The sequence below is a fragment of the Paramormyrops kingsleyae genome, chromosome 8 (assembly GCF_048594095.1).
Source record: "Paramormyrops kingsleyae isolate MSU_618 chromosome 8, PKINGS_0.4, whole genome shotgun sequence".
In the NCBI taxonomy this organism is placed as follows: Eukaryota; Metazoa; Chordata; class Actinopteri; order Osteoglossiformes; family Mormyridae; genus Paramormyrops; species Paramormyrops kingsleyae.
Window position 1 is genome coordinate 2635751 of NC_132804.1, and position 24083 is coordinate 2659833.

At 46.8% G+C, this 24083-nt stretch overlaps 1 protein-coding gene across 6 annotated transcripts in view; it reads left to right on the forward strand.

Moving 5' to 3' along the window:
* The window catches only part of tafa1b (TAFA chemokine like family member 1b), a 115415-nt gene that overhangs the window by 72456 nt on the left and 18876 nt on the right, over positions 1 to 24083 (forward strand). For all 6 annotated transcript variants that reach the window (XM_023793921.2, XM_023793923.2, XM_023793917.2 and 3 more), the window contains exon 3: positions 20850 to 20990. In XM_023793921.2, coding sequence (XP_023649689.1) covers positions 20850 to 20990 — 141 coding nt within the window. The remainder of the gene's footprint in view (positions 1 to 20849; positions 20991 to 24083) is intronic.

Consider the following 24083-nt stretch of genomic DNA (forward strand, 5'->3'; position numbering starts at 1 on the left):
TTCTCAAGGTCAGCTCCCCAGTGCCATAATAATTGAAAATTAAGAATTTACTGTGTCATAATTAAATTTTAACCTTTGAACCTTTCTCCTGGCTCCTTCTGCATATTAAGTTCGGCGACAGACTTGAGAAGGACTCCGGGAGAGAGCTCAGGAACGCACGTGTGCACCCGGCAATATTACCATCCATGACAGTCCTTTAATTATCGCCCTGCCAGGCAGTTAAAATGTGCTTAATATGGCGGTAACATTTCCGCTGCACTCGAGCCAGATGAATCCACGGGTTTTAATTAATTATCAAGTGGAACTGTGAAATGAGGACTGTGCACACTCTTGGTAGAGTTTAATCCTCTTTGGTGAACTTTGGGCTGCATGTTAAAAAATAATTAAGTTATTACTCTCAGTCTAATGGGCCAGATAAGGCAACGCTGTTCTCGGCAATCCAGAGCGAAACACGAGAGTCACCTCTGCTTGCCTAATAGCTTTCTGACTGCCTTTGAGTGTGATTAAACGTACATGAAAATGAATTTTAAAGCTTCGGATAGAAAAACATTTGCAGTTGCCACGAAACGTCACAGCATGTCAAGGGAAGGGCAGCGATTTATTATTGGTGTAAAATTTTTATATGTAGAGCTTGTTTTCAGCCACAAATCATTAGCAAGGTAGGTGTATCTGAGGGTAGCTCTGGGAGGATCCTCAAAGAGAAGGATGTTCAGTGCTTGGTATTAAAAATCGGCAAGGTTTTGGACTTGAGGTCTTCCACACCAGATGCCTCAGACGAATCTGCCAGATCTTTTGGCCCAACAAAATATCCAACCAGCAACTATACAAGAAAACAAGGAGTCAAAGCATCACCAAGGACATTAAGGCGCTTAAGATGGCTTGGACGTGTGTTAAGGATGGAGCAAAAACGCATCCCAAGAGTTGCCTTAAGATGGACACCACCTGGAAAAAGACCCCAAAACACCTGGCGTAGAACTGTGGTACAGGAGCTTCAAAAGATGAACCTGTCATGCGGAGAAGCACGACATGCTGCAAAGGAGATGCGATGGAGAGAGATCACTGGAGCCTAATGTCCCACAAGGGACCAAGAGGATTGATTGAAGGTTTTTGGGAATAGTTTGGGATATGCCAGGCGGTTGACCAAAAGTCAGCTGCCCTGAAAGCGTTGGAGGTCGAATCCCAAGTGGCATCCCAAGCAAACGTCACCGGCAAACCCCAGAATTCACCCTGTGTCACCGGGGCGTGTCAGCAATATCAGCTGTCAACGGAGAGGGGGTGGCAACAATAAAATTTGTCAGTGGAGGTAGTTTGCGCCAATGGTTTGCCAAGTTGCTGCCCCCTCAGAAGATGCCATATTGGCCAATTACCCATCATGCCTTTGCCAGGATCCAGCACAGCCTGAAAGGACATCTTTCAAGTAAGGATATGAAGAATAGCACAGCATTGGACAATATGAACAATAGCACAGCATTCGGACGATATGAACAATAGCACAGCATTGGACAATATGAAGAATAGCACAGCATTGGACAATATGAAGAATAGCACAGCATTCGGACGATATGAAGAATAGCACAGCATTGGACAATATGAAGAATAGCACAGCATTCGGACAATATGAGGAATAGTGGTACCTTACTAGTCACCCACAATCTTTCAATTGCAAGTGTCCTTCCCTAACCATTAAGCCACCACTGCCTCCATCACATGGCAATTAGAGACACCAACATCTCAGCATGGGAAGGACATGCAGAGCACACATACCGAGCAGAAGTGGGATTCAAACCCACAGGCCTGGAGATGCGAGACTACAGCACTGCCCACATGCCGGCCAGAATGAGTAGCTTCGTCGCCAAATGTATTCGGCATCCTGCAAGATTCCGAGGCCCCAAGCTGATTGGCTACTGTTATGTAATGATGTAATGATCACAGTAGTGGGTCTGGAACAAATCTACAGTTTCTGATCAGTGTTTGAATAGTACGGCTCCAGTTGCATGATATTCAACGCAATGCAAGACAATTTATATACGGATAATTGCTTAATTGCTGTCCTCAAAAAGAGACATTATCCTCCTTACAGCCTGAGCCAGTTTTATTAGCTTCTATCATAACTTGCCATAAACGTACTAAACCATAATTGTCTTCTCATTGACCACGACCCTTGCTTGGCTTAAACAAATTCCACTGAGGGCGGGAGATATACCCAGGGATATCTAATTACTAACATAACTGTAATTATGATCTGGCCGGCATCAATCGCTGTTCCTCACTTCTTGTAGGAGAAAATGTCATCATCGAGGTCTGCAGAGCTCCAACCCCGCAGCTTTGTTTACTACAGCAGGAAAAAATGCAATCCATCTAATTAATATGTGCTTCACGCTCCTAGTATCTATGTCTTGCTCCCGCCTGCTGCCAGATCAACAAGCTTAGGCAAGTACAGCCCACCTGCTGCTACATCTGAGATCATTCGTCCCTCCCTCATTGCAGAAGGAAGACGGTGCCATCAAAACATCCATATCCTGAGAAAGGCCCTGCCTTTGGAAAAGCTTCACCCTGCCTTTTTCATCTTCGACTTTTTCAGGATTAAAATGTTTATTTTCTTACGCAAGTCTCTGAAGATGCAAGAGAATTTTGATTGCAAAACGACAGATAATAGAAATATGATAAAAATTAAAAATGCATGTTCATTCTCTTGAATTCATATATTGGCAAAAGCAGTTCTTGCTTCCTCCTGGCCTCCCCACCTATGGAAAGCACAACTGCTCATTTTTCCTGGCAAAACTCTTGAGGCTATCAAGTCAGGTGGGATTTGTTAGGGAGAACCACCCTTAACCCCTTAGTGGGATTAGGTGTGTGCAGTGACGGAGCCACCCCAGGACCTTCCCTTCCTTGGGATTAGATGTGTGCAGTGACGGAGCCACCCCAGGACCTTCCCTTCCTTGGAATTAGATGTGTGCAGTGACGGAGCCGCCCCAGGACCTTCCCTTCCTTGGGATTAGGTGTGTGCAGTGACGGAGCCGCCCCAGGACCTTCCCTTCCTTGGGATTAGATGTGTGCAGTGACGGAGCCACCCCAGGACCTTCCCTTCCTTGGGATTAGATGTGTGCAGTGACGGAGCCACCCCAGGACCTTCCCTTCCTTGGGATTAGATGTGTGCAGTGACGGAGCCACACCAGGACCTTCCCTTCCTTGGGATTAGATGTGTGCAGTGACAGAGCCGCCCCAGGACCTTCCCTTCCTTGGGATTAGGTGTGTGCAGTGACGGAGCCACCCCAGGACCTTCCCTTCCTTGGGATTAGGTGTGTGCAGTGACGGAGCCGCCCCAGGACCTTCCCTTCCTTGGGATTAGGTGTGTGCAGTGACGGAGCCACCCCAGGACCTTCCCTTCCTTGGGATTAGGTGTGTGCAGTGACGGAGCCACCCCTGGACCTTCCCTTCCTTGGGATTAGGTGTGTGCAGTGACGGAGCCGCCCCAGGACCTTCCCTTCCTTGGGATTAGGTGTGTGCAGTGACGGAGCCGCCCCAGGACCTTCCCTTCCTTTTTTCTAAGCCACGTCCCTCTAGCAATGGGGCCAGTGTCTGCATCCTGCTCAGAGGTGACTCTTCATTCCAGCCTCCGCTCCTCTGCTGAACCTATATTTATCTGTGTACATTTTAATCTGTATACTGACAGGTCCCAACCACCACCCCCCCCCCCCCCCCCCAAGAACAAAAAAAATTGTGCGGGTGACACAGTGACAGGGTTGTATGGTTAGGCCAGACTGTTCTGTTCTGGGTGAGTTTTACTACTTCTAACTGTCCCGTTATGTGACATTGTGCATGGTCTTCATGCCTGCCACTCCACTGTACAGGTTAAATTAAGGATACGTGAGCTACTATGAACCCCTCACCCCTTGGACCAGTTAGGGTTAGCTGCTGTGGACCCCTGGGACCGCTTAGAATTATTGTGGTCATTGTTACTTCCTGTGTTTCTTTGCCTTTTTTAAAATCCAGTTCTCTTTAAATCACAAAGGGGTCATTATGAAGATTTGTGGGTAGGCCCCCAAATGGAGATGCGCAACTTACGAATTCCAAGTGGACGGTATCTAGTCTGACTGGATGCACGGCATCACAAAAACCATTAATGCGGTGATGCAAAAATGGAACCTTGGCAATATTTTTACAATGGTGTAAAACTTGCAGCTGCAGATCATTAGCTGCCAAATGTAGCCGCTAGAAGCTGGTGCCCTATGGCGACAAACACGCGGCTGCTAATGAACACATTTGCCGGGAATGAAATATGGCATTATAAACAGGAAGCGAGCAGGCCCGCCTTCTCCTCGGAACAGGACGTGCACCTCTCTTGATTTATGTTAAAACATCGGCCTTCAAAAGCTCATTTCTTGGAGACGCAAAATAATGGGCCAGCCTGTCACCACATTTTAATGCAATAAAAACGCAGACATTTGCATCGATTAGGCACTTTTACAGAAGGAGAGTTTCTAACTTGGCAGCCAAATGGAGCCAGTGTAACTTGCAGCTGTACGATCAGACACGGGGCTGTGCATCCGTGCGCCAACTGCAGGAAATCAAACAGATTCAATTCTTCTGTTGTCCGTTTCAATTTGTTTTCCTGTAATTACCTAGAAGAGGATGGAGGAGACCAGTCGTTTAAAGCACAACGAATCCCGGCTCATACTTTTCGGCTTTTGATTCGATATCCTAGGTGTGTCTGTGTTTGTCTGTGTTCCCCAGATCAATCTGCCACCTTAATGATGTTGCGGCATATGGTCGCACATTCGAATAGAGCAACAAGCTGCTCAGGTTTTATAAAAAAAAAATCATCATAAATCATTATTTATCATATTTTTGGTTTCTGCTGCTTTTTATTCTTTAAAGAAAAAAAAAACAGTGACATATTTTCTTCCCAAATTGGTGATGAAGCTTCATAAATGCAGCCCTCAGTGGCCCCTGAAATGCACTGTAAAGCAGCACCATCTGTAATTCACAGAATGAGGCTGTAATTTATTCCAAAAGACGGGTGCAGGAGTCCGATGCGCTGCTCTCCCGCCGCAGTGTGATTGCGTTAGAGTTCAGCTTCCTGTTGGTGTCCCAGTCCTCCCCTGACGTGGCCCTTTAAATAGCACAGACAATCTCCCACGCGCACGTGTCAATAACCCTCCGCACAGACAGGCCGGCCGCTAAGGCAGGTGCCTCCCATTTCAACACGTCCATCCATGGCAGCGGGAGAAAAGGCGGAGCAGAAATGAGGAGGGATCCGTTCGCTGCGGATTCGCAGTGAGTGCAGCGGGCCGCCGGATCAATTCGCCCCACGTGTAGCGCGTGAAGCTGCCAACAGGGTCGGCCCGAGCTCACGAGGGAACTGTGGTGAGCTGATGCCCGCTGCTGCCTCTCCTGGGAATTCCTGGTCGTCGGAAACAGCCTTGTCTTTTCCCAATTTTCCACATAACTGTTCCTTCGGGTCAACAGAGAGCCGCGGCAGGAGATTTCTCACTTCAGCGGGGGGGGGGGGGATGGGATTGGGGTGGGGTTGAGAAAATACACCCTCCTAGACCCACAGGCCAGCAGCTCATGCAGAAATCCAGTGTCTGGGGCTGATAATAGGGCTGGCTGCCTCTCCGGGCCGAATGCTGCCTCCTCTTCTGAGCAAAAAGGGACGTGCTGATAAACGGCACCTGAGGTCTGTCCATGGCACCGGGGGGGTTCCTGCAATGAAGAAAAAGGATGGAGGCTCAGGAGAGCAAGCCATATTCGGAGCCGAGTGACAGAAGCTGATTAATGGAGCTTCAGGGACTGGGGGGGGGGCAAGCATACAGCTTCAGAGCAGGTAGCTGAATAGCACACCACAGCTCACTTAAGGAGAGAGCGACCCACGGAGCACTGGCTGTTTGGGGCAAAGGACAAACCGCAGTGGGGTTACAGCGTATTCTGACAGGTTTGCATGAACATGTTTTATGAAACCATCTGGCCCCAAACCTTTGAGTACGGCGTCGTAACTGGATTTACAAGTAAGAAACAGCTGGCAGGTGAATCCTATCGCTTATCTAATTTAATGCATATATACGTGGCTGAAAGAAGGAGATAAATCATAAATGAGCCTTGAGTGAATACATAATAATCTCTCGGTAACGCCATTCAGTGCACCATCATAATGCAGTCGCTAACACTATTCAGTGCACCATCATAATGCACCGGTAACGCCATTCAGTGCACCATCATAATGCAGTCGCTAACACTATTCAGTGCACCATCATAATGCACCGGTAACGCCATTCAGTGCACCATCATAATGCAGTCGCTAACACTATTCAGTGCACCATTATAATGCACCGGTAACGCCATTCAGTGCACCATCATAATGCAGTCGCTAACACTATTCAGTGCACCATCATAATGCACCGGTAACGCCATTCAGTGCACCATCATAATGCAGTCGCTAACACTATTCAGTGCACCATTATAATGCACCGGTAACACTATTCAGTGCACCATCATAATGCACCGGTAACGCCATTCAGTGCACCATCATAATGCACCGGTAACGCCATTCACTGCACCATCATAATGCAGTCGCTAACACTATTCAGTGCACCGTTATAATGGACCGGTAACGCCATTCAGTGCACCATCATAATGCACCGGTAACGCCATTCAGTGCACCATCATAATGCAGTCGCTAACACTATTCAGTGCACCATTATAATGCACCGGTAACGCCATTCAGTGCACCATCATAATGCAGTTGCTAACACTATTCAGTGCACCATTATAATGCACCGGTAACGCCATTCACTGCACCATCATAATGCAGTCGCTAACACTATTCAGTGCACCGTTATAATGCACCGGTAACGCCATTCAGTGCACCATCATAATGCAGTCGCTAACACCTTTCAGTGCACCATCATAATGCACCGGTAACGCCATTCAGTGCACCATTATAATGCACCGGTAACGCCATTCAGTGCACCATCATAATGCAGTCGCTAACACTATTCAGTGCACCGTTATAATGCACCAGTAACGCCATTCAGTGCACCATCATAATGCAGTCGCTAACACTATTCAGTGCACCGTTATAATGCACCGGTAACGCCATTCAGTGCACCATCATAATGCAGTCGCTAACACTATTCAGTGCACCGTTATAATGCACCGGTAACGCCATTCAGTGCACCATCATAATGCACCGGTAACGCCATTCAGTGCACCATCATAATGCAGTCGCTAACACCTTTCAGTGCACCATCATAATGCACCGGTAACGCCATTCAGTGCACCATCATAATGCACCGGTAACGCCATTCAGTGCACCATCATAATGCAGTCGCTAACACTATTCAGTGCACCGTTATAATGCACCGGTAATGCCATTCAGTGCACCATTATAATGCACCGGTAACACCATTCAGTGCACCAACATAGTGCAGTCGGTAACGCCATTCAGTGCACCATTATGATGCACTGATGCAGTTAATGTAAAGTGTTACCAATAAGTTAACTGTCCCTCTTCAGGTAAGATCTTTCCGTTTCTTATCCACCAGTGTGTTAATGTGCCATAAAGGAGTCAGAACCCAGGGAATTCTGCTTCTCCGCCACACTGAGGCCCGGTTTTCATGGCAAACAAGAGTCATGTGGAATGTAGGTCCCCGTTTGTGCCTCCGTGACGTGAGGCTCCCTTAATGACGGGCTGGATGCCCTCTTTATGCTGCTCGGGCCCCTACGTCCCGGATCTGTCCGCTGGCCTCTCTTACATGGCAAAAACAGAGACCTGCGTTCATTATGGGCCGTGAACAGCGTTGACACCAGTCCGCAGCTCTGCTCTGGCCTTTCTTCCCCGATCAGAGAGGAACGGGCCTGCTTCCGCTAACGAGCAGCTGTACCAACAGCCGAAGAAATGAAACGAAACCAAAAGGATAATAGGCAACCCTATTTTTACCTAGACGGAGGAGCGAGGAAAGTGACTAAGGAAGTGAAATGGACCCAGCTAACTGTCAGCGAATCATAGGAGTGCGTTTTCTGGCCATTCATTCTGGTCTGGTGTTTCTGTTCTCAATTAACACGGGTTCACCTTGAAGCATGTTGGATTTGAGTAAATTTACATAAATAAAGACACAGACATTTATAAGCTTATCTTCTCACTATGTTAATGCCATATGAGAATAATACTGTATTCACTATTGATAATTATATCTTTTTGTCTGAGTGATTTTAAAATTCCATTGTGTCAATTGGCTAGTCAATGAACCCTCCAGCTTATTATAAATGATTATGAATCGATTAATTGGGATTCATTAATTGGGAAGTAAAGCTTGCAATATATAAACTTATATTTTCTAGTAATCATTGCCTTCCCAGCATTCCCTTGCGGCAGCTGCAGATTTGCGTCATATAACTGTGTAAATTACTGCTGTGTGACACTTTTGTTCAGCTGTACAAATCTCGGATTTAGCTGCAGCGCCATAAAGTACGATCTGCGTTTACAGGCTCCTTCACCCTTTTCCAAGTTAATTAGCTGTGTGGCAGTTAGCTAATTAGCTAGCGGTGTGTGTAATGTCTTAACGTAAATGCCAATCATTGTGCAGAACAGGAATTTGAAAGTCATTTATCTCTTAAAGAGCTAGCCAGCTGTACATACATATAAAATGAAATTTGTAAAAGAGCAGAGCACTAATTTGGAGAGCATTTGGAGCTAAACTTGTGTAAGCTTTCATAATCTGTTTGCTATCTTAAAAATCTCAAACAAACCAAAATCACTGCTGCTGATCATAATCCATGGAATAATGTATTCCCAAAATGTATACAGTAGTAAATGTGAAGTTCTATGAATAACAAATGTATCTTTACCAAAAAATATACCTCAGAACATTTAATGAGCTAAATTAAGCTTTGAATCCTCTTCATTTGCTGCTCTGCCTTTATATTAAATAACATGTAACAAAGTATTTTCAGTGAGTGCTGATTTCTGGGGTAACGGCTCTTCGTGTTGGGTTAGGGTCTCGGATCTTTGTGTGTGTGCGTGTTTGTGTTTAATTATTATTTTATCTTTATTTTCTGCATTTTGAATATACAGCTGATTAACCATCCATGCATCCATCCATCTTCCATAACCACTTGCCCAGAAGCTGGAGCTGATCCCACAGGATTACTAAATCCATAGCTCCCCTGAACCCCTGAGCCCGAAAAATCCAAAGTAATCCTATGGTTTGTAAACTATTAAGAGAAAACTGCTAAATGATGGTGGAGATCAAACCACAGTCAGTTGCTGCTGTCCAGGGAAATATCTCTGCTGTGTTTTAAGAAGCAGGCATTTTCAAATATCCCTCATTTTAATCCCCCCCCAACATATTATCGAAGGAGATGCCTGCCAGACAAAGGTTGTATACAATTTATAAAACCAGCTAATTTATATATCCCCAGGTGGTCCTTCTAGATGATGTTTCCCATCCTGTAAAAGCAACACAGAGCTGTGAAGACACTTTGTTCCACACTTGTTGGGGAGAACGCCTTAATCTATCCCACTAACAATCCAGAACTTTCTAATTAGTCACCTCCCCACTTCTGCTCTTTACTCGTAGCAGCGATGACCTCCCTAATCACTAGGTTGTTAGCCCCCAAGGTGATCTCTCCTCACTAATTAACGGATGCAGTGCCACTGGGGTCCACACTGCAAAACAAAGCTATCAGTTTAATTGTGAATTCTGAGTCTCTGCTATCGGGTGATTCTAAATTAAATGCGGTACCTGTGGGGGAAACAGTTGTTGTCAGAAGCTGAAAGCCGACTGACCTCCCAGTCAGCATAAGCAGGTGCTCAGATCCACAAGGAACACCCCTGTCAGCTCATAATTCATTTTAACGCCCACAAATGGGCCGATTATACTTTGGCACATAATAAAGCACCTAACATTTTCTGGCGTACTCTCACGTATGGTAACCTGAGGTACAACAACTCTTATTCTAATTACATACCAGTGTGTAGCAGGATTTTTAAGGGGGTATTGCTGGTTCTTGATCATGCTTGTTCTTGTTCCGCACAGCATGTTGGAAAAAGCATTGCTCTGCTCAGTGGTATAAATTAGTTTCCCCGCTCGCTCTGGACAGTAATGAGAAGCTCGTAATGGTGTTGGGGGCTGAAAAGCAGCTGTGGACGGGGATGCTTGTTTTACTGCTGACCCGAGAGAACCGGCTGGTGGTGCACTGCCCGGAGCCAGACTGCTTGGGGGGCCCCTTTGCTGTCTGGAAGCTGTGTGTGCGTGTGTGTGAGTCCCAGGCAGGAAGTTTGGGTTCGAGGTCCATCCAAAATATCAGCAGCGTGCAGCGTGACGCACATCGACGCAGCAGGACAGCCCGCAGCAGTGGCGGGCACGCGCCGACTCTGTCCCTGTGCTTCACTGGCAGCCCGCAGCAGTGGCGGGCACATGCCGACTCTGTCCCTGCGCTTCACTGGCAGCCCGCAGCAGTGGCGGGCACATGCCGACTCTGTCCCTGCGCTTCACTGGCAGCCCGCAGCAGTGGCGGGCACATGCCGACTCTGTCCCTGCGCTTCACTGGCAGCCCGCAGCAGTGGCGGGCACGCGCCGACTCTGTCCCTGCGCTTCACTGGCAGCCCGCAGCAGTGGCGGGCACATGCCGACTCTGTCCCTGCGCTTCACTGGCAGCCCGCAGCAGTGGCGGGCACATGCCGACTCTGTCCCTGCGCTTCACTGGCAGCCCGCAGCAGTGGCGGGCACATGCCGACTCTGTCCCTGCGTGTTCACTGGCAGCCCGCAGCAGTGGCGGGCACATGCCGACTCTGTCACTGCGCTTCACTGGCCAGTAACCCAGAAACTAATAAAAAGCCATTTAACTCTCAACCACTAATTGTCCGTGTTTTTAAAGCACAGGTTTCTGATCAGATAGATGTAGCATTGCACTGCTGGGAGGGGGTATCGCCCAAGGTTTGCTGCATCTGGGTACTGAGGCTCGCTATTTTAAAACAGCGTCATCTATCCAGCCTTTATTTTTATTTTTAATTAATCTACCAAACCTTGAGCTCGGTACCGGCTTAGTGAATTCCACTGAGCCGTGGCAACGACGCCTATGGAGTGGGGGAGGGTGTAATTGGGAATTCCATCAGCAAGCGGCCACCCCAACACTGCGGGGGCCTCATTACAGCCAATCAGCTCCTGCTGCATAGTTCTCAGTTAATCACAGAAAAAAACACTTATTTTATTTATCTTCAAACAGTGTTTAATGACACACATCTTTGAGTATTTCCAGCTAACCAGGTGAGAAAGGGAAATGTTTTCTGTTTTTAACCTCTTCAGAACTATTCTTAGATGTTTCAGGAATTATGCGGGACGGGGGGACCAGGACTGAGGATGTGAATCCAGCAGGTGGGCTCATGACCTGACCCCCAGCAGCACTGCAGGGGGCTGGATAAACGGCCTGGCCTTCGGCACGAACCCCGAGCGTCACTCTTACCTGTACGCCTGTGCAGAAGGGAAAGGAAAAGAAACCTTCTGATGTACTTTCGCAAAGAAAAAAAAAGAAGAAAAGGCCATCGCTCCATGCACAGACGTCAGCCCCTTGTGCCAGGGGAAAACGCAGAGAAACACGGAGATGAACATGTCAGGTCACCTGTGGCAGTGTGTTTATAAAGTGGGCCGTTCAGGGGTCCCAGTACTCAAATGCTCTGACGTTTCACTACTCTTTCTGTCTACAGTTAGCATATATTTTCTGAAAATGAGCCTCACTCTGTTCTGATTTTGAAGGTATGGAAAACAGAAGCTCTAATTTGGAAAAAAATATTTGTCCAGAAAGAGAAGTAACCGGAGGGGAGACTATAAGGAGGCGCGTGGAAAAGGCTTCTGTCACCAAATGGGCGTATTAAGTTCCGGAAAAACCCCCACCAGCTTGGAACTGCAGATATCCACACATCTGAAACGTTAGCCCTGAAAGTGGGTTAGATTCCGCATATTTTCCAAAAATTACATCCCCTCTTGTTTGTTAAGGAAACTTTCCTCAGCTCCTTGGAACCCTTTGTAGTTGCTGACACCAAACACTTCTCAAAATAATGAAACGCTGCTGATTGTTCGCCTTTTTGAGAACAATGGCTTTCTCTGGCCTAGATCAAAACCATCGCCATGAATTAAGTCCTGCAAAATGGGGCTTTTCGTATGCAGGTGAAATCCGGTACGCGAGATATTTACAGTGGAGGGTCATCACCGCGCCGTCTTCTGATGTAGGGCTCTTTCGCTGCGGGGATGAGAGGCCTACTCCTTTAGCTGACAGATACCCGCTGCAGCTCGCTTGAAGCTGCAGGTTTTAGGGTGTTTCAGAAGGCACTTCCCCAGTGCCAACAGGCCTACATGCTTTTATTTATTCACTACTTTCTGTGTGTATTTTTTGGTAGCCCTGCTCATCCAGCATCCTTTGGTCCTCAGACAGCTCCAGAGACCCTCCCCGTCAGCAGCCACATTGCCGGCCGACTGGGCTAACGAGCCCGTGCCCGTTTGAGGTGCCTTAACGAGCGGACGGAGCCTCCTGGCTTCATCGGGGACGCGGTTGCAGACTGCATAATTTTTTAACATTTTCACAAACATGGGAACGGCTCTCCCAGTTCTATCCATCTTTCTAGGCCTCCGAGGCCTAAAATCAGTGGCTCTAAAAATAAAAATGAAGTCTCCTACCACCTTTCAAAGCTGTCAGGTTGAAAAAAAAGCAATTCATTGAAATTCAGTGGAGTGACATATTTTCATGTATTAAATTAAAACTAAAGCAAGCACATCATGATTTGGAATAATGAAGACATCAAGTCATTAAGGATCTTAACTGCAGTGAACTGATACTCGCCATATATCATCTTTTCCCAAGGCTCTCTTGGATATTCTTTTGATAAAGCCTAAATAATTCATCATGTGAGTTTGTTTCATATTCAGATGATTTTCTACTCACCTTTCCTGACTGTGACCTTCATCCTAAATCAGATGTCGTTAAATGTTCGCTAAACATAAACGAGGCCCGAACTAAATTATCTCTCATCCATCTGTGTTGTTTTGGAAGCGCCTTGCCTCCAGTTTAGTTAATCACCTGCACCGTCGGATTTTGTGAAAATGACACTCATCACATTCAGGTGTTTATTGGTGCAAAGTCAGGCTGTAACTGTGACACAGATTTAACTTTTCCTCCAAAAATCCCTTTGCTGTTCCTCTGTGACTAGGAAAGGACTCAACAATGTGTTCTTCAGAACCACTGGGTAGTCCAGTGCAGTAGCCTAATTGCAGAGGGGGACAATTTATGACCAAGTTACCCAGCATGTCTTCCTGAGTAGCCGTCTTGACCCGGGAATCCATTCCTGAAAACATTAATGTTGCCTCTCCGTCTGGTCCTCAGCGAATGACTCATTTGAGGACATGGGCCACTCTGGGGTTACATGCAATTATTTTTGGAGGGAACTTGGAGGACATGCCGCAGTGTATCGCTTAAGCTCTCCAGCTTCTCTTTATCGGCTCCGAGGTGTGAGTCGGAGAGCATTTCAGCCTTGGAGACCAAAATGAGCTGCGACGGTGTCCAAGGTGCATTCTACTGTGAAATGACTTGGATCCAATATGGCTGGCCGTGCGCTCACAACAGACGAAAGCCAACTCCAGCTGCATAACCGCCGATAGGAAATCAGAAAGCAGCACCTCCCACTGTTGGCTGGTGTGTCGTTTCTGCCGCTTCTGACCAGGCCACGGGAGAATCCGAGCTGTTTTGCTCCGGTGTGATCCGCCTCCCCATGAAAACGGCAGAATTTAACAAGGCGATCAGGAAAAAACACACACGCACAGCGGAAACGGGTCAGAAAGTTTCCGCTGAACACGATGCTTTAGAATGGAGTAATACTCAAATCACCTGCAGCTTCTAATGAGTTCCGCTACTCCTTTTTAGATTGGGTATGGTGTGAGAGGAAGGCCCAGCAACAGGTGGCCCCGTAGATTCACATCGATTCGTCCTTCCCAGAGTTTTGTTTCTGCTTTGTTTTGGCATTTTGTTTTGTTTCTGCAGTAACCTGAAGCGGAGGTTCCTTCGTCTGGGCCCACAGCACGCAGGCCGCGGCTGTGTAGCCTGTTTTGCTTGTTTTTCTCCTGGCCAAAACAGATATTTTATTTTCTAGTGACTGTGAAAGTTCTCTGTTGTCCCATCCATCCATCCCCAAAAGGTTCAGGGAATCCCTGTGCGATGTGCTTTACTTCAGCAAAGCCAAGCTTCACACAGTTACCTAAAAGAATGAGATGTATACAGTACTGTTTGGATTTCCCTGATGCGATGAATAATAACATAATAATAGTAATTGACACTTTATTGATCCCTGTGGGGAAATTCTCTTTATGTCTCCCCCCAAGTTGCTCTCTGTAGGTGAGCGCAAGCTGGCTGTGAAAGGCAGCCACGTATGGTGTCACCCAGGGAGCGGGGGGGGGGGCGGTGGTAGGAGCCCTGCTCAAGGATCCACAGATGTGCCAAGGCCAGGCTTGAGCTGGTGACCTTCCAGTCACAGACACAGAGGCTTAGCTCACGGTGCCACACGCTGCCCCCCCCCCCAATAACTGCAAGGTGTATGAAACTAACAAATGGCCAACGACAACACATGACCATATGAAGCCTGCCCTCTGAGCTCATTACTGCTGATCTATCTTTGCTCCCTGTCAGTGTGTAACATTAGGGACAGAGGTCATGTTAAATGGCACGGATGGACACAATGAGCACAGAAATGAGTAGCATTTCAGCTTGACAATACTGATAGCATCCACTGTGCTTTAGCATTAGCATTCTATACATGTACATTTAGTGTCTTCAGAACATCTAACGTATCACCACATAAAAGCAAATGTGAACAAAATGTCACCCTGGCTGATGATTCACCATTTGTATTGAGCTTCTCTTTTCAATTGTACAAGTTAAACGCTCTGAGCACAAACGAGCTCTGGATCAAATAATGAGATTAATAACCGTACATCTTACCTCTCTATAGAAGATAGCTTTCAAATACCCCATCTATTTCCCAAAATCTCATTAGAATGTATGGCATATATCAGTAGGACCGAGTTTTTTTTGGACAGATTGGTCATAGGTATCGGATGATACCAAGTGGTGTAATAACGTGGGGGTGGATGGACACACACTGCGGTTTCACACCGTTTTTAAAACCTTCGGTTTGTTGAGAATCATAACTGATTCTTCTTTTTGTTACCTTTTGCGTGTGCTTATATTCAAAGTGACTTACAGTTCAAGCGGTTAATGCGATTTGTTATTCTAGCAAAGTAATTCAGGTTAGGCACCTCGCTGGTTCGTACGAGAGCGGCACCCCCTCTCCGGAGAGAAGCAATCTTCCGAGGGCAAGACCACATATTTAATAACTGTGTCACAAGACTTGACTTAATGACACCTCAAGTTAAGTCAGCGGCGGGGAAACCGTGACATTCTATCTCCCCCACCTTTCTGCCCCCTGCTGGCCTTACTGTGACACTTCATTTAATTGCTGTAAAAGGAATCATGTTTTGTGTTTTTAATGTGCTGGCAAGGAATCAATGCATTATTCATACCTAATATTTATGTATTTATGAACCTGTGAATCAGCCTTTAAAAATAAGCCTTTGTCTAGGTTACACTCTCTACCAGCGTCTGCTTGCTCATTAATGGGGCTTTATCTGTAAAAAAATATATATTTTTAAATGACGTTAAAGAAAGAGAAATGCCCCCCTGCTGTAGCTGCAGATGGACCTGTCCTTAATGCACATTTATACAGTTTCATGATGGAGTCACAAATCATTTTTGATTTTGTATTTTGGCAGAAGTGAGTAGTACTTCAAACCTCCAGTGTCGATGGTTTGAGTTTGCCAATACTGTAATTATTTTGACCTTGTGAGAACATTTTTTTGGTTGTCACAAGGGGAAACTCAGTTTCATAAAAAAGAGAATCCGTGAATACAATCAAAAAACAAAAAATATCCAAACTATTTTTATTTTATTGGTTTCTTATGGTTAATGGGATGAGGGTTTTGCCATTGTCATGGAAATGAATGAGTCGCCACAAAGATATAAATAACTAATCTGTGTGTCTGTGTGTGTACGCCCTGCAGTGGACTGACATGCTGTACAGTGTGTGTGTGTGTGTGTGTGTGTGTGTGTGTGTGTGCGCCCTGCAGTGGACTGACATGCTGTACAGTGTGTGTGTGTGTGTGTGCACCCTGCCGTGGACTGACATGCTGTACAGTGTGTGTGTGTGTGTGTGCACCCTGCCGTGGACTGACATGCTGTACAGTGTGTGTGTGTGTGTGTGTGTGTGTGTGCGCCCTGCAGTTCACTGACATGCTGTACAGTGTGTGTGTGTGTGTGTGTGCACCCTACAGTGGACTGACATGCTGTACAGTGTGTGTGTGTGTGTGTGCACCCTACAGTGGACTGACATGCTGTACAGTGTGTGTGTGTGTGTGTGTGTGTGTGTGCGCGCCCTGCAGTGGACTGACATGCTGTACAGTGTGTGTGTGTGTGTGTGCGCCCTGCAGTGGACTGACATGCTGTACAGTGTGTGTGTGTGTGTGTGCACCCTGCAGTGGACTGACATGCTGTACAGTGTGTGTGTGTGTGTGTGTGTGTGTGTGTGTGCGCCCTGCAGTTCACTGACATGCTGTACAGTGTGTGTGTGTGTGCGCCCTACAGTGGACTGACATGCTGTACAGTGTGTGTGTGTGTGTGTGTGTGTGTGTGTGCGCCCTGCAGTGGACTGACATGCTGTACAGTGTGTGTGTGTGTGTGTGTGTGTGTGTGTGTGTGTGTGTGCGCCCTGCAGTGGACTGACATGCTGTACAGTGTGTGTGTGTGTGTGTGTGCACCCTGCAGTGGACTGACATGCTGTACAGTGTGTGTGTGTGTGTGTGTGCGCCCTGCAGTTCACTGACATGCTGTACAGTGTGTGTGTGTGTGTGTGCACCCTACAGTGGACTGACATGCTGTACAGTGTGTGTGTGTGTGTGTGTGTGTGTGCACCCTACAGTGGACTGACATGCTGTACAGTGTGTGTGTGTGTGTGTGCGCGCCCTGCAGTGGACTGACATGCTGTACAGTGTGTGTGTGTGTGTGTGTGTGTGCGCCCTGCAGTGGACTGACATGCTGTACAGTGTGTGTGTGTGTGTGTGTGTGTGTGTGTGCACCCTGCAGTGGACTGACATGCTGTACAGTGTGTATGTGTGTGTGTGCGCGCCCTGCAGTTCACTGACATGCTGTACAGTGTGTGTGTGTGTGTGTGCGCCCTGCAGTTCACTGACATGCTGTACAGTGTGTGTGTGTGTGTGTGTGTGTGTGTGCGCCCTACAGTGGACTGACATGCTGTACAGTGTGTGTGTGTGTGCGCCCTGCAGTGCACTGACATGCTGTACAGTGTGTGTGTGTGTGTGTGTGTGTGTGTGTGTGTGTGTGTGCGCCCTGCAGTGGACTGTCATGCTGTACAGTGTGTACCCCCACCTCAGGCTGTCTGGCATAGACTTCAGACGTCCCTTTACTGGACTTGGAGACAGAAGGTGGATGGATAGACATGATGATGCCGGTTCTTTTTTGATGCTGAGAGGTTTTAAGCAGATCAGCAGGTGACTGCCATAGAGTGCTTCTGCTGGAGTGATTCTTAGAGAAGAGGCCGGATGCCTTGAAATCCTCTGAAAACTCAGGAAGAGACACAAAGGATGTTTACATGTTGTAGCACTCAAGTCGAACCGCTCGACACCAATGTGGATGCTGAAGATACCAGACAAGAGCACATGAGCTAATTAAATTTTCACAGGGCGCTTTCATCTCCGGACCTCTAAGCAATTGAGCCAGCCGTCCAGTCATCTGCCGGCCTGGTCCTCGGAATCGATTTGTGCACTGGGGAAGAATGTCCTCAGCTAAGTTTTCTCGGGGCTGTGTATTCTGAGAATCGGGCAGCGCATTAAAAAATCCCAAAACAGCCATAAAACCAAAGCCATCTTTTAGGTAACCTAATGGGGCCTCACAAATAACAGGGCAGGGAAACGGGCCGTGCAGGACCTGCCAAAGGAGGGCGGCCTCATGCCCTTCGCACTCTTATGACGCCCAGAGCAGTGAGGCCGTCTTATGTGATTTCCCTTCCTCAGACAGATACTCCTCAATCCTTAAAGTATGCCTGCTCTCTCATGATGGACCTTGAATATGTAAGTACATTCAGGGCATCAGCATGGAAATGGCCACTTTATTTAACATTTTGAATAAAAGCCCACAACCCGAACAATGGAAGGAAGTCGACAGAGACATGTGACCTGTGTCAGGGGTGAGATTTGTTTGACCCTTAACCCGCCTTTGATGGTTCTCAGTATCAACATGTCGTCAGAATCTGACACCACGATAACGCTCTGTGTGTAAGACATGGACTCTGGTCTCAAACAGCTCCCAGAGTGTAACTGACACTCTTCAGGCTCTCTTCGATTCACAGAATAGGCCATTGGGGTTAAACTGGAGAAGGTAAGGTAATGATCTGCATGGTGGAGCTTGCATATTGCATCGGTTCCCTCTTGGTTGTAAACTAAACGCCAGGCTAATGTTTCCCCTACAAGCAAGGAACGTACCTCTGGACAATAGCTGCTGCCTTCTGATTGGCATAGAGAGCAGCTGTCAATGCATTTTTGAAGTAGATATGAGGCTGTTCCTCATAGTCGCAAAGAGGACGTGACTCCCATCTGCAGCTGTGACGTGGACGCTGAGCTCTACACCCCCTGTGTAGGGCTCAGCATCGGCTGGGAAATTCACCTGTCAGCCCACGGTCTGAGAAATGACGACAGCAAGGATAAGTGGAGCCTGTCTACCGGGCTTAAGTGTCAACAGCCCATCTACGAGTAGAGAGGGAACAACGAGAACCGGCAGCTGGTCGACCGACCAGCATGGAGATTTGATGCACCTGGTGCTTGTCCCTGGACGAGCATCACTTTAAGACTCACACATGTATGAATAGGTCAGCTAAGCGGCTACTGGGAATGCAGAGAAGCTAATCAACCAGGATATTTCAGGATCCTTCTGGAGCATTCCGATCCATCCAAAAAAAATGCACAAACTCGGCTTTATAGACTCTTTAAAGACAGAGGAACCTTCAAACCCCCTTGGGCACCTGTATTCAGGGGTACCATAAACAGGACGAGACCCACGATGATTCTGTGCTGGAGGGGGGACTGCATGTCGTTTGCCATACCATCGTCTGCTAAATACATAAATGTAAATAAGAGAATGAGAGCCAGACGTGGAAAGCTGCCCTGAGACATGCCAGTAGTCTAGGCTTGAGCCTGTATTAGGCAGCTCATGACTGTGAGCCTCAGCCCAGCCTGTGTCCAGTTAATGACTCTCTAATGGCAGGACTAACATAGTCCTTCAGGACAGGTTACCCCCTGCAGCCAAAGTCTAGTTTGTCCTTAGCTATTCCTTCCATGTCTCTGAGTGCCCTTCCTTCCATGTAAAGACGGTCTCTGAGTGTAAAGACAGTCTCTGAGTGCCCTTCCTTCCATATAAAGACAGTCTCTGAGTGCACTTCATTCTATATAAAGACAGTCTCTGAGTGCCCTTCCTTCCATGTAAAGACGGTCTCTGAGTGTAAAGACAGTCTCTGAATGCCCTTCCTTCCATATAAAGACAGTCTCTGAGTGCACTTCATTCTATATAAAGACAGTCTCTGAGTGCCCTTCCTTCCATGTAAAGACGGTCTCTGAGTGTAAAGACAGTCTCTGAGTGCCCTTCCTTCCATATAAAGACAGTCTCTGAGTGCACTTCATTCTATATAAAGACAGTCTCTGAGTGCCCTTCCTTCCATGTAAAGACGGTCTCTGAGTGTAAAGACAGTCTCTGAATGCCCTTCCTTCCATATAAAGACAGTCTCTGAGTGCACTTCATTCTATATAAAGACAGTCTCTGAGTGCCCTTCCTTCCATGTAAAGACGGTCTCTGAGTGTAAAGACAGTCTCTGAGTGCACTTCATTCTATATAAAGACAGTCAGTGCCCTTAGTGCCCTTCCTTCCATGTAAAGACAGTCTCTGAGTGCACTTCATTCTATATAAAGACAGTCTCTGAGTGCCCTTCCTTCCATGTAAAGACGGTCTCTGAGTGTAAAGACAGTCTCTGAGTGCACTTCATTCTATATAAAGACAGTCAGTGCCCTTAGTGCCCTTCCTTCCATGTAAAGACAGTCTCTGAGTGCACTTCATTCTATATAAAGACAGTCTCTGAGTGCCCTTCCTTCCGTTTAAAGACGGTCTCTGAGGCTTAAAAACGTAAAAGAAATAAAACTTACTGTCCACTTATGCTCAAAATCCAACTTAAAGTTCAAGAATGAATTAAAGTTGCATTGTGATAATGGATTGAGAGACTCATTAATTGTCCCATGTGATATTTTTCATACCCTGGTAGAATATTCCTGAAATTGCATTGTATTCATGCATAATGGATTCCATGGAGACATCCCACATTATGATGAGGGTCAACCATATGAAAGGCTCATATTGTTTGATCAGCAAATTTCAAAGCATTTCAAGTGCATTAAAGAAGTAATTTAAGGGATAGGTTACTGAAACCAAACTGTGCCATTTAAGATTCATAAAGTACTTTTTATATCCATTCATCCATCCACTCATCTTGCTTAACTGCTTATCCAGGAGAAGGTTAATAGTGATGCTTTTTGTTGCTTAAAAGAATTCCCAGTGTTTCTCAGATGATTGTGTTATCTCTGTTTCCCTGCGTTTTGTGTTCACAGCAGTGGCCATGAAGATGTACCCGTAAGCGTACTCACACATGTTGCCCATTTGTCAACCACTAACATGTATGGGTCTGTGTCTGTGTCCAGAGGGTGGGACGTGCGAGGTCATCGCCGCACACCGGTGCTGCAACAAGAACCGCATTGAGGAACGATCCCAGACGGTGAAATGCTCCTGTCTGCCTGGGAAGGTGGCCGGCACGACGAGGAACAAGCCGTCATGCGTCGATGGTGAGTATCTCTGCTGGCCATCTGCCTTCCTGCCTTGTGGATCAACAGCCATGACCTGGTCTATTCTCTTAAAAAAATCATCCAAAGATATTTCTCGCATCCACTTTCCATTTGTTGTGACAGGCTTTGGTAGGTAAAAACTCCTCGTTGACTCATTTCGCTATTAAAAGTTTTTCTCCAACTGTATTATTTTCAAGCAGACCTTTGCTGTCATTGTTTTCAGGACAATTAATCTAACAAACCGGCAAGAATTGGGCTAAGGAATGTCCCCGTGGAAATGATTAGCCACCATAAATCGCAGATCAATACAGGCAAATGCAAAAATTTGTCACAATACCTTCTGGGTTGACTGACAAGGTAATAGGTCACGTTTTAAAAGCTTGCATGAGCTCGCACTAAGGAGCTTGTGTGATTTCTCGGGACAGCCGAGAAAGAAAGTGTTTGGTCACATAGCGAGACGTATGCGAGCGACTCTGTGAGTCAAGTGTAAGAAAAGTCCCCAAGGACAGTGACCCTAACGGAGCAGTCAGTCACCACGTAATCCTTAAGCCGCCACCATCACCTTCTGCTCTACAAATTTATTTCCAATCCCCACCTGATAGTTTCTCACTTATGTTACAAAAAATTACATATAATTGCAAATAAGTACTGATTGCCTGTGATGGCAGTACACAATGTTTCATGAATTAATGCAATTACAGAGTGTTACACTGTCTGGAGCATGGAGTCATTTTCACGGCTGGGTGAACCAGAACTAGCAGGTGAACCATCAGGCAGGCACTGATGCTGGGAATTGTGGGAAACAGCAAGTCACTAATGCCCTGGGAGTGCAGAAATCCAGTCTGCTTGCAGGGGACACCCACACCTTCGCCACAAATATCCCCAGACCTGCAGTGTAGATATATATGTGGAATGCTGGGTCGGGCAGAGCCGAATTGACGGCGGATGCTGACTTTGGTGTTATATGAAAAGGGCACCCTATTCACAACAGCCTCAGAGTGACGCTTCTACAACCTGTTCAGCCTCTGAGGACACTGCATAGTCTGTCACGTTAATTGTAGGAAGGTCGTGGTCTGTAATGTTGTTACGGCAGGGTGGTCTATGCCATGCCCAATTTCTCTTTGGCCGTCCCTGCATTACCACAATCCTTCACTGGATAACCAGTGGATACTTAGCTGATACACGTCGCTGCAGCAGCTCAAAACGTCGATAAGTAAAATTGTCAGCTAGACCAACCACCTTGGGGATTGAATGGAAGTAGTCTTTAGAAACATCCAGTAATATAGTGGTGAGCTGGGGTAGAGTCTTCAGAGACGCAGAGCTGTCAATTTCCGTCCAGCTCAGGCGTTTCCTGGCTGGATGCTTTCTGACTGACACTTTGGGAAGTATGTCAGAGGACAGGGAAAGCTTTCGGAGGCCAGATAACTATCACCAACATCACCTTCATACGACCGCTTTTACCAAATGCGAATATCACATTCAATTAGTATCTGATTGACTGATGAAACACTAGGACTATGCAGAGAGCTGAGAATGTAGAATGAAGTTCAGAGTGAAAACTAGCCCATAAAATTAGAGCAGGCCACCACTGGCTTACGGAAGCAAAGGGCTTTAAGCAGCACTTTTTAAATTATGTAAATGGTGCATCTTATTATAAACAAGACATGACACTGTAATAGTGAGCTTCTGCTGCTATGGCGTCAGCAGGCTACAAAATAAGTCTTTTGCTAGATCAGAGGTGTCAGACTCAATACTCAGTGTCTCTGGTTTTTATTCTAACCCAAACCCTGCCATAGTTGATCCTTTAATCTGTGTACCAGTGGGGTCTTGATAAACACAGTATGTTTCCTTAAAACAAGGGATTATTTAAGACAAACGTTAGGAGTATTAAAATGACAGAGCTAATTCATTAATCCAGACTAGGGGATGAAGTTAAATCTGTGTGTTGACCTTGGGAGTGGACTGTGCTAGTTAAGAAATGTGTCTCTCTCTTAAATATATTTGTGATAATGCAGAACAGGTCTTGATGTCACTAATTCAGCTTGTTCCAGTTCAAACTCTGCCCCTGTCTTGTTTGTGCATAATGTGCTCTCACGTCTCTGAGCAAAACAACGTGGAGGAGCAAAGACCCTTCAGACAAGGTCACTCCAGAGGTCAAGAATCAACCGCCCTTGACCTTCCTTGCACAAAAACAATTTGACCTCCTGTCCAGGTGGGGGCAGAGATGGGGTTCCATGTTACTCATGTCTAACTTGGCATGAATAGCATTCAGGAGAATGTGCAGGTGAGCTAGGTGGCTCTCCCTTTTACTAGCAGCCTGTCATGGGCATCAAATGTTGAGTAAGGTCCGAGTAAAAATGTAACCTTTAAGTACAGTACACATTGTGCTTGGGGTCACTAAATTAGCCAGCGTGAGCCAAACACCCGCCCACTATGTGTCTGTGAAGTCAGACATACACAGTGCTGTAGGAAGTCTGCGGGTTTCTCTGCTCCACTCGGGTTAATGAGGTGAAGAGTCTTGTCCATGAGCCGTTACCAAGATGCCGTGTTATAGATGGCGATTCTGTGCCCAGTGTCACGGATCTGCATTGGCTGCCACCACCGGTCGCTCTTGGCCTTAGTCTGTCCTCTTACATGTCCTAATAAGCTGGATGAAAAGAAGCCTTATTTGCACAAGAATGGGCACATCGGAATTCTTTAGTTTTCATATATCCCATCTTGCTTTCCTCTGAGGCACAGACACATACATACAGGGGAGAGTGAAGCGTGGGGTCCGAGCACAGGGTCAGCCGTTTATCTGCCGGCCCATGGAGTTTTTTTCAGGGCAGTTAAGGGCCTCGCTCACAGGACTCGAACTAATGACCTACCTGATCACAGGCGCAGAGGCCTAACCTGTGCTCCTGTCCAGTGAGGTTCTCATACCAGGAAAGTGGCATGACAAATGGTGGTAAGCGAGCCTAACCCTAACTGTACCGCTGAACCGCCGCAGGGCCTAGCTAACGAATTAGATTACCGTATTAACATCAGCAGGGCACCACGTGATGTCGCCTCTGCAATCACCATAGCGACATTCCAACATCCCAAAAGTGGACG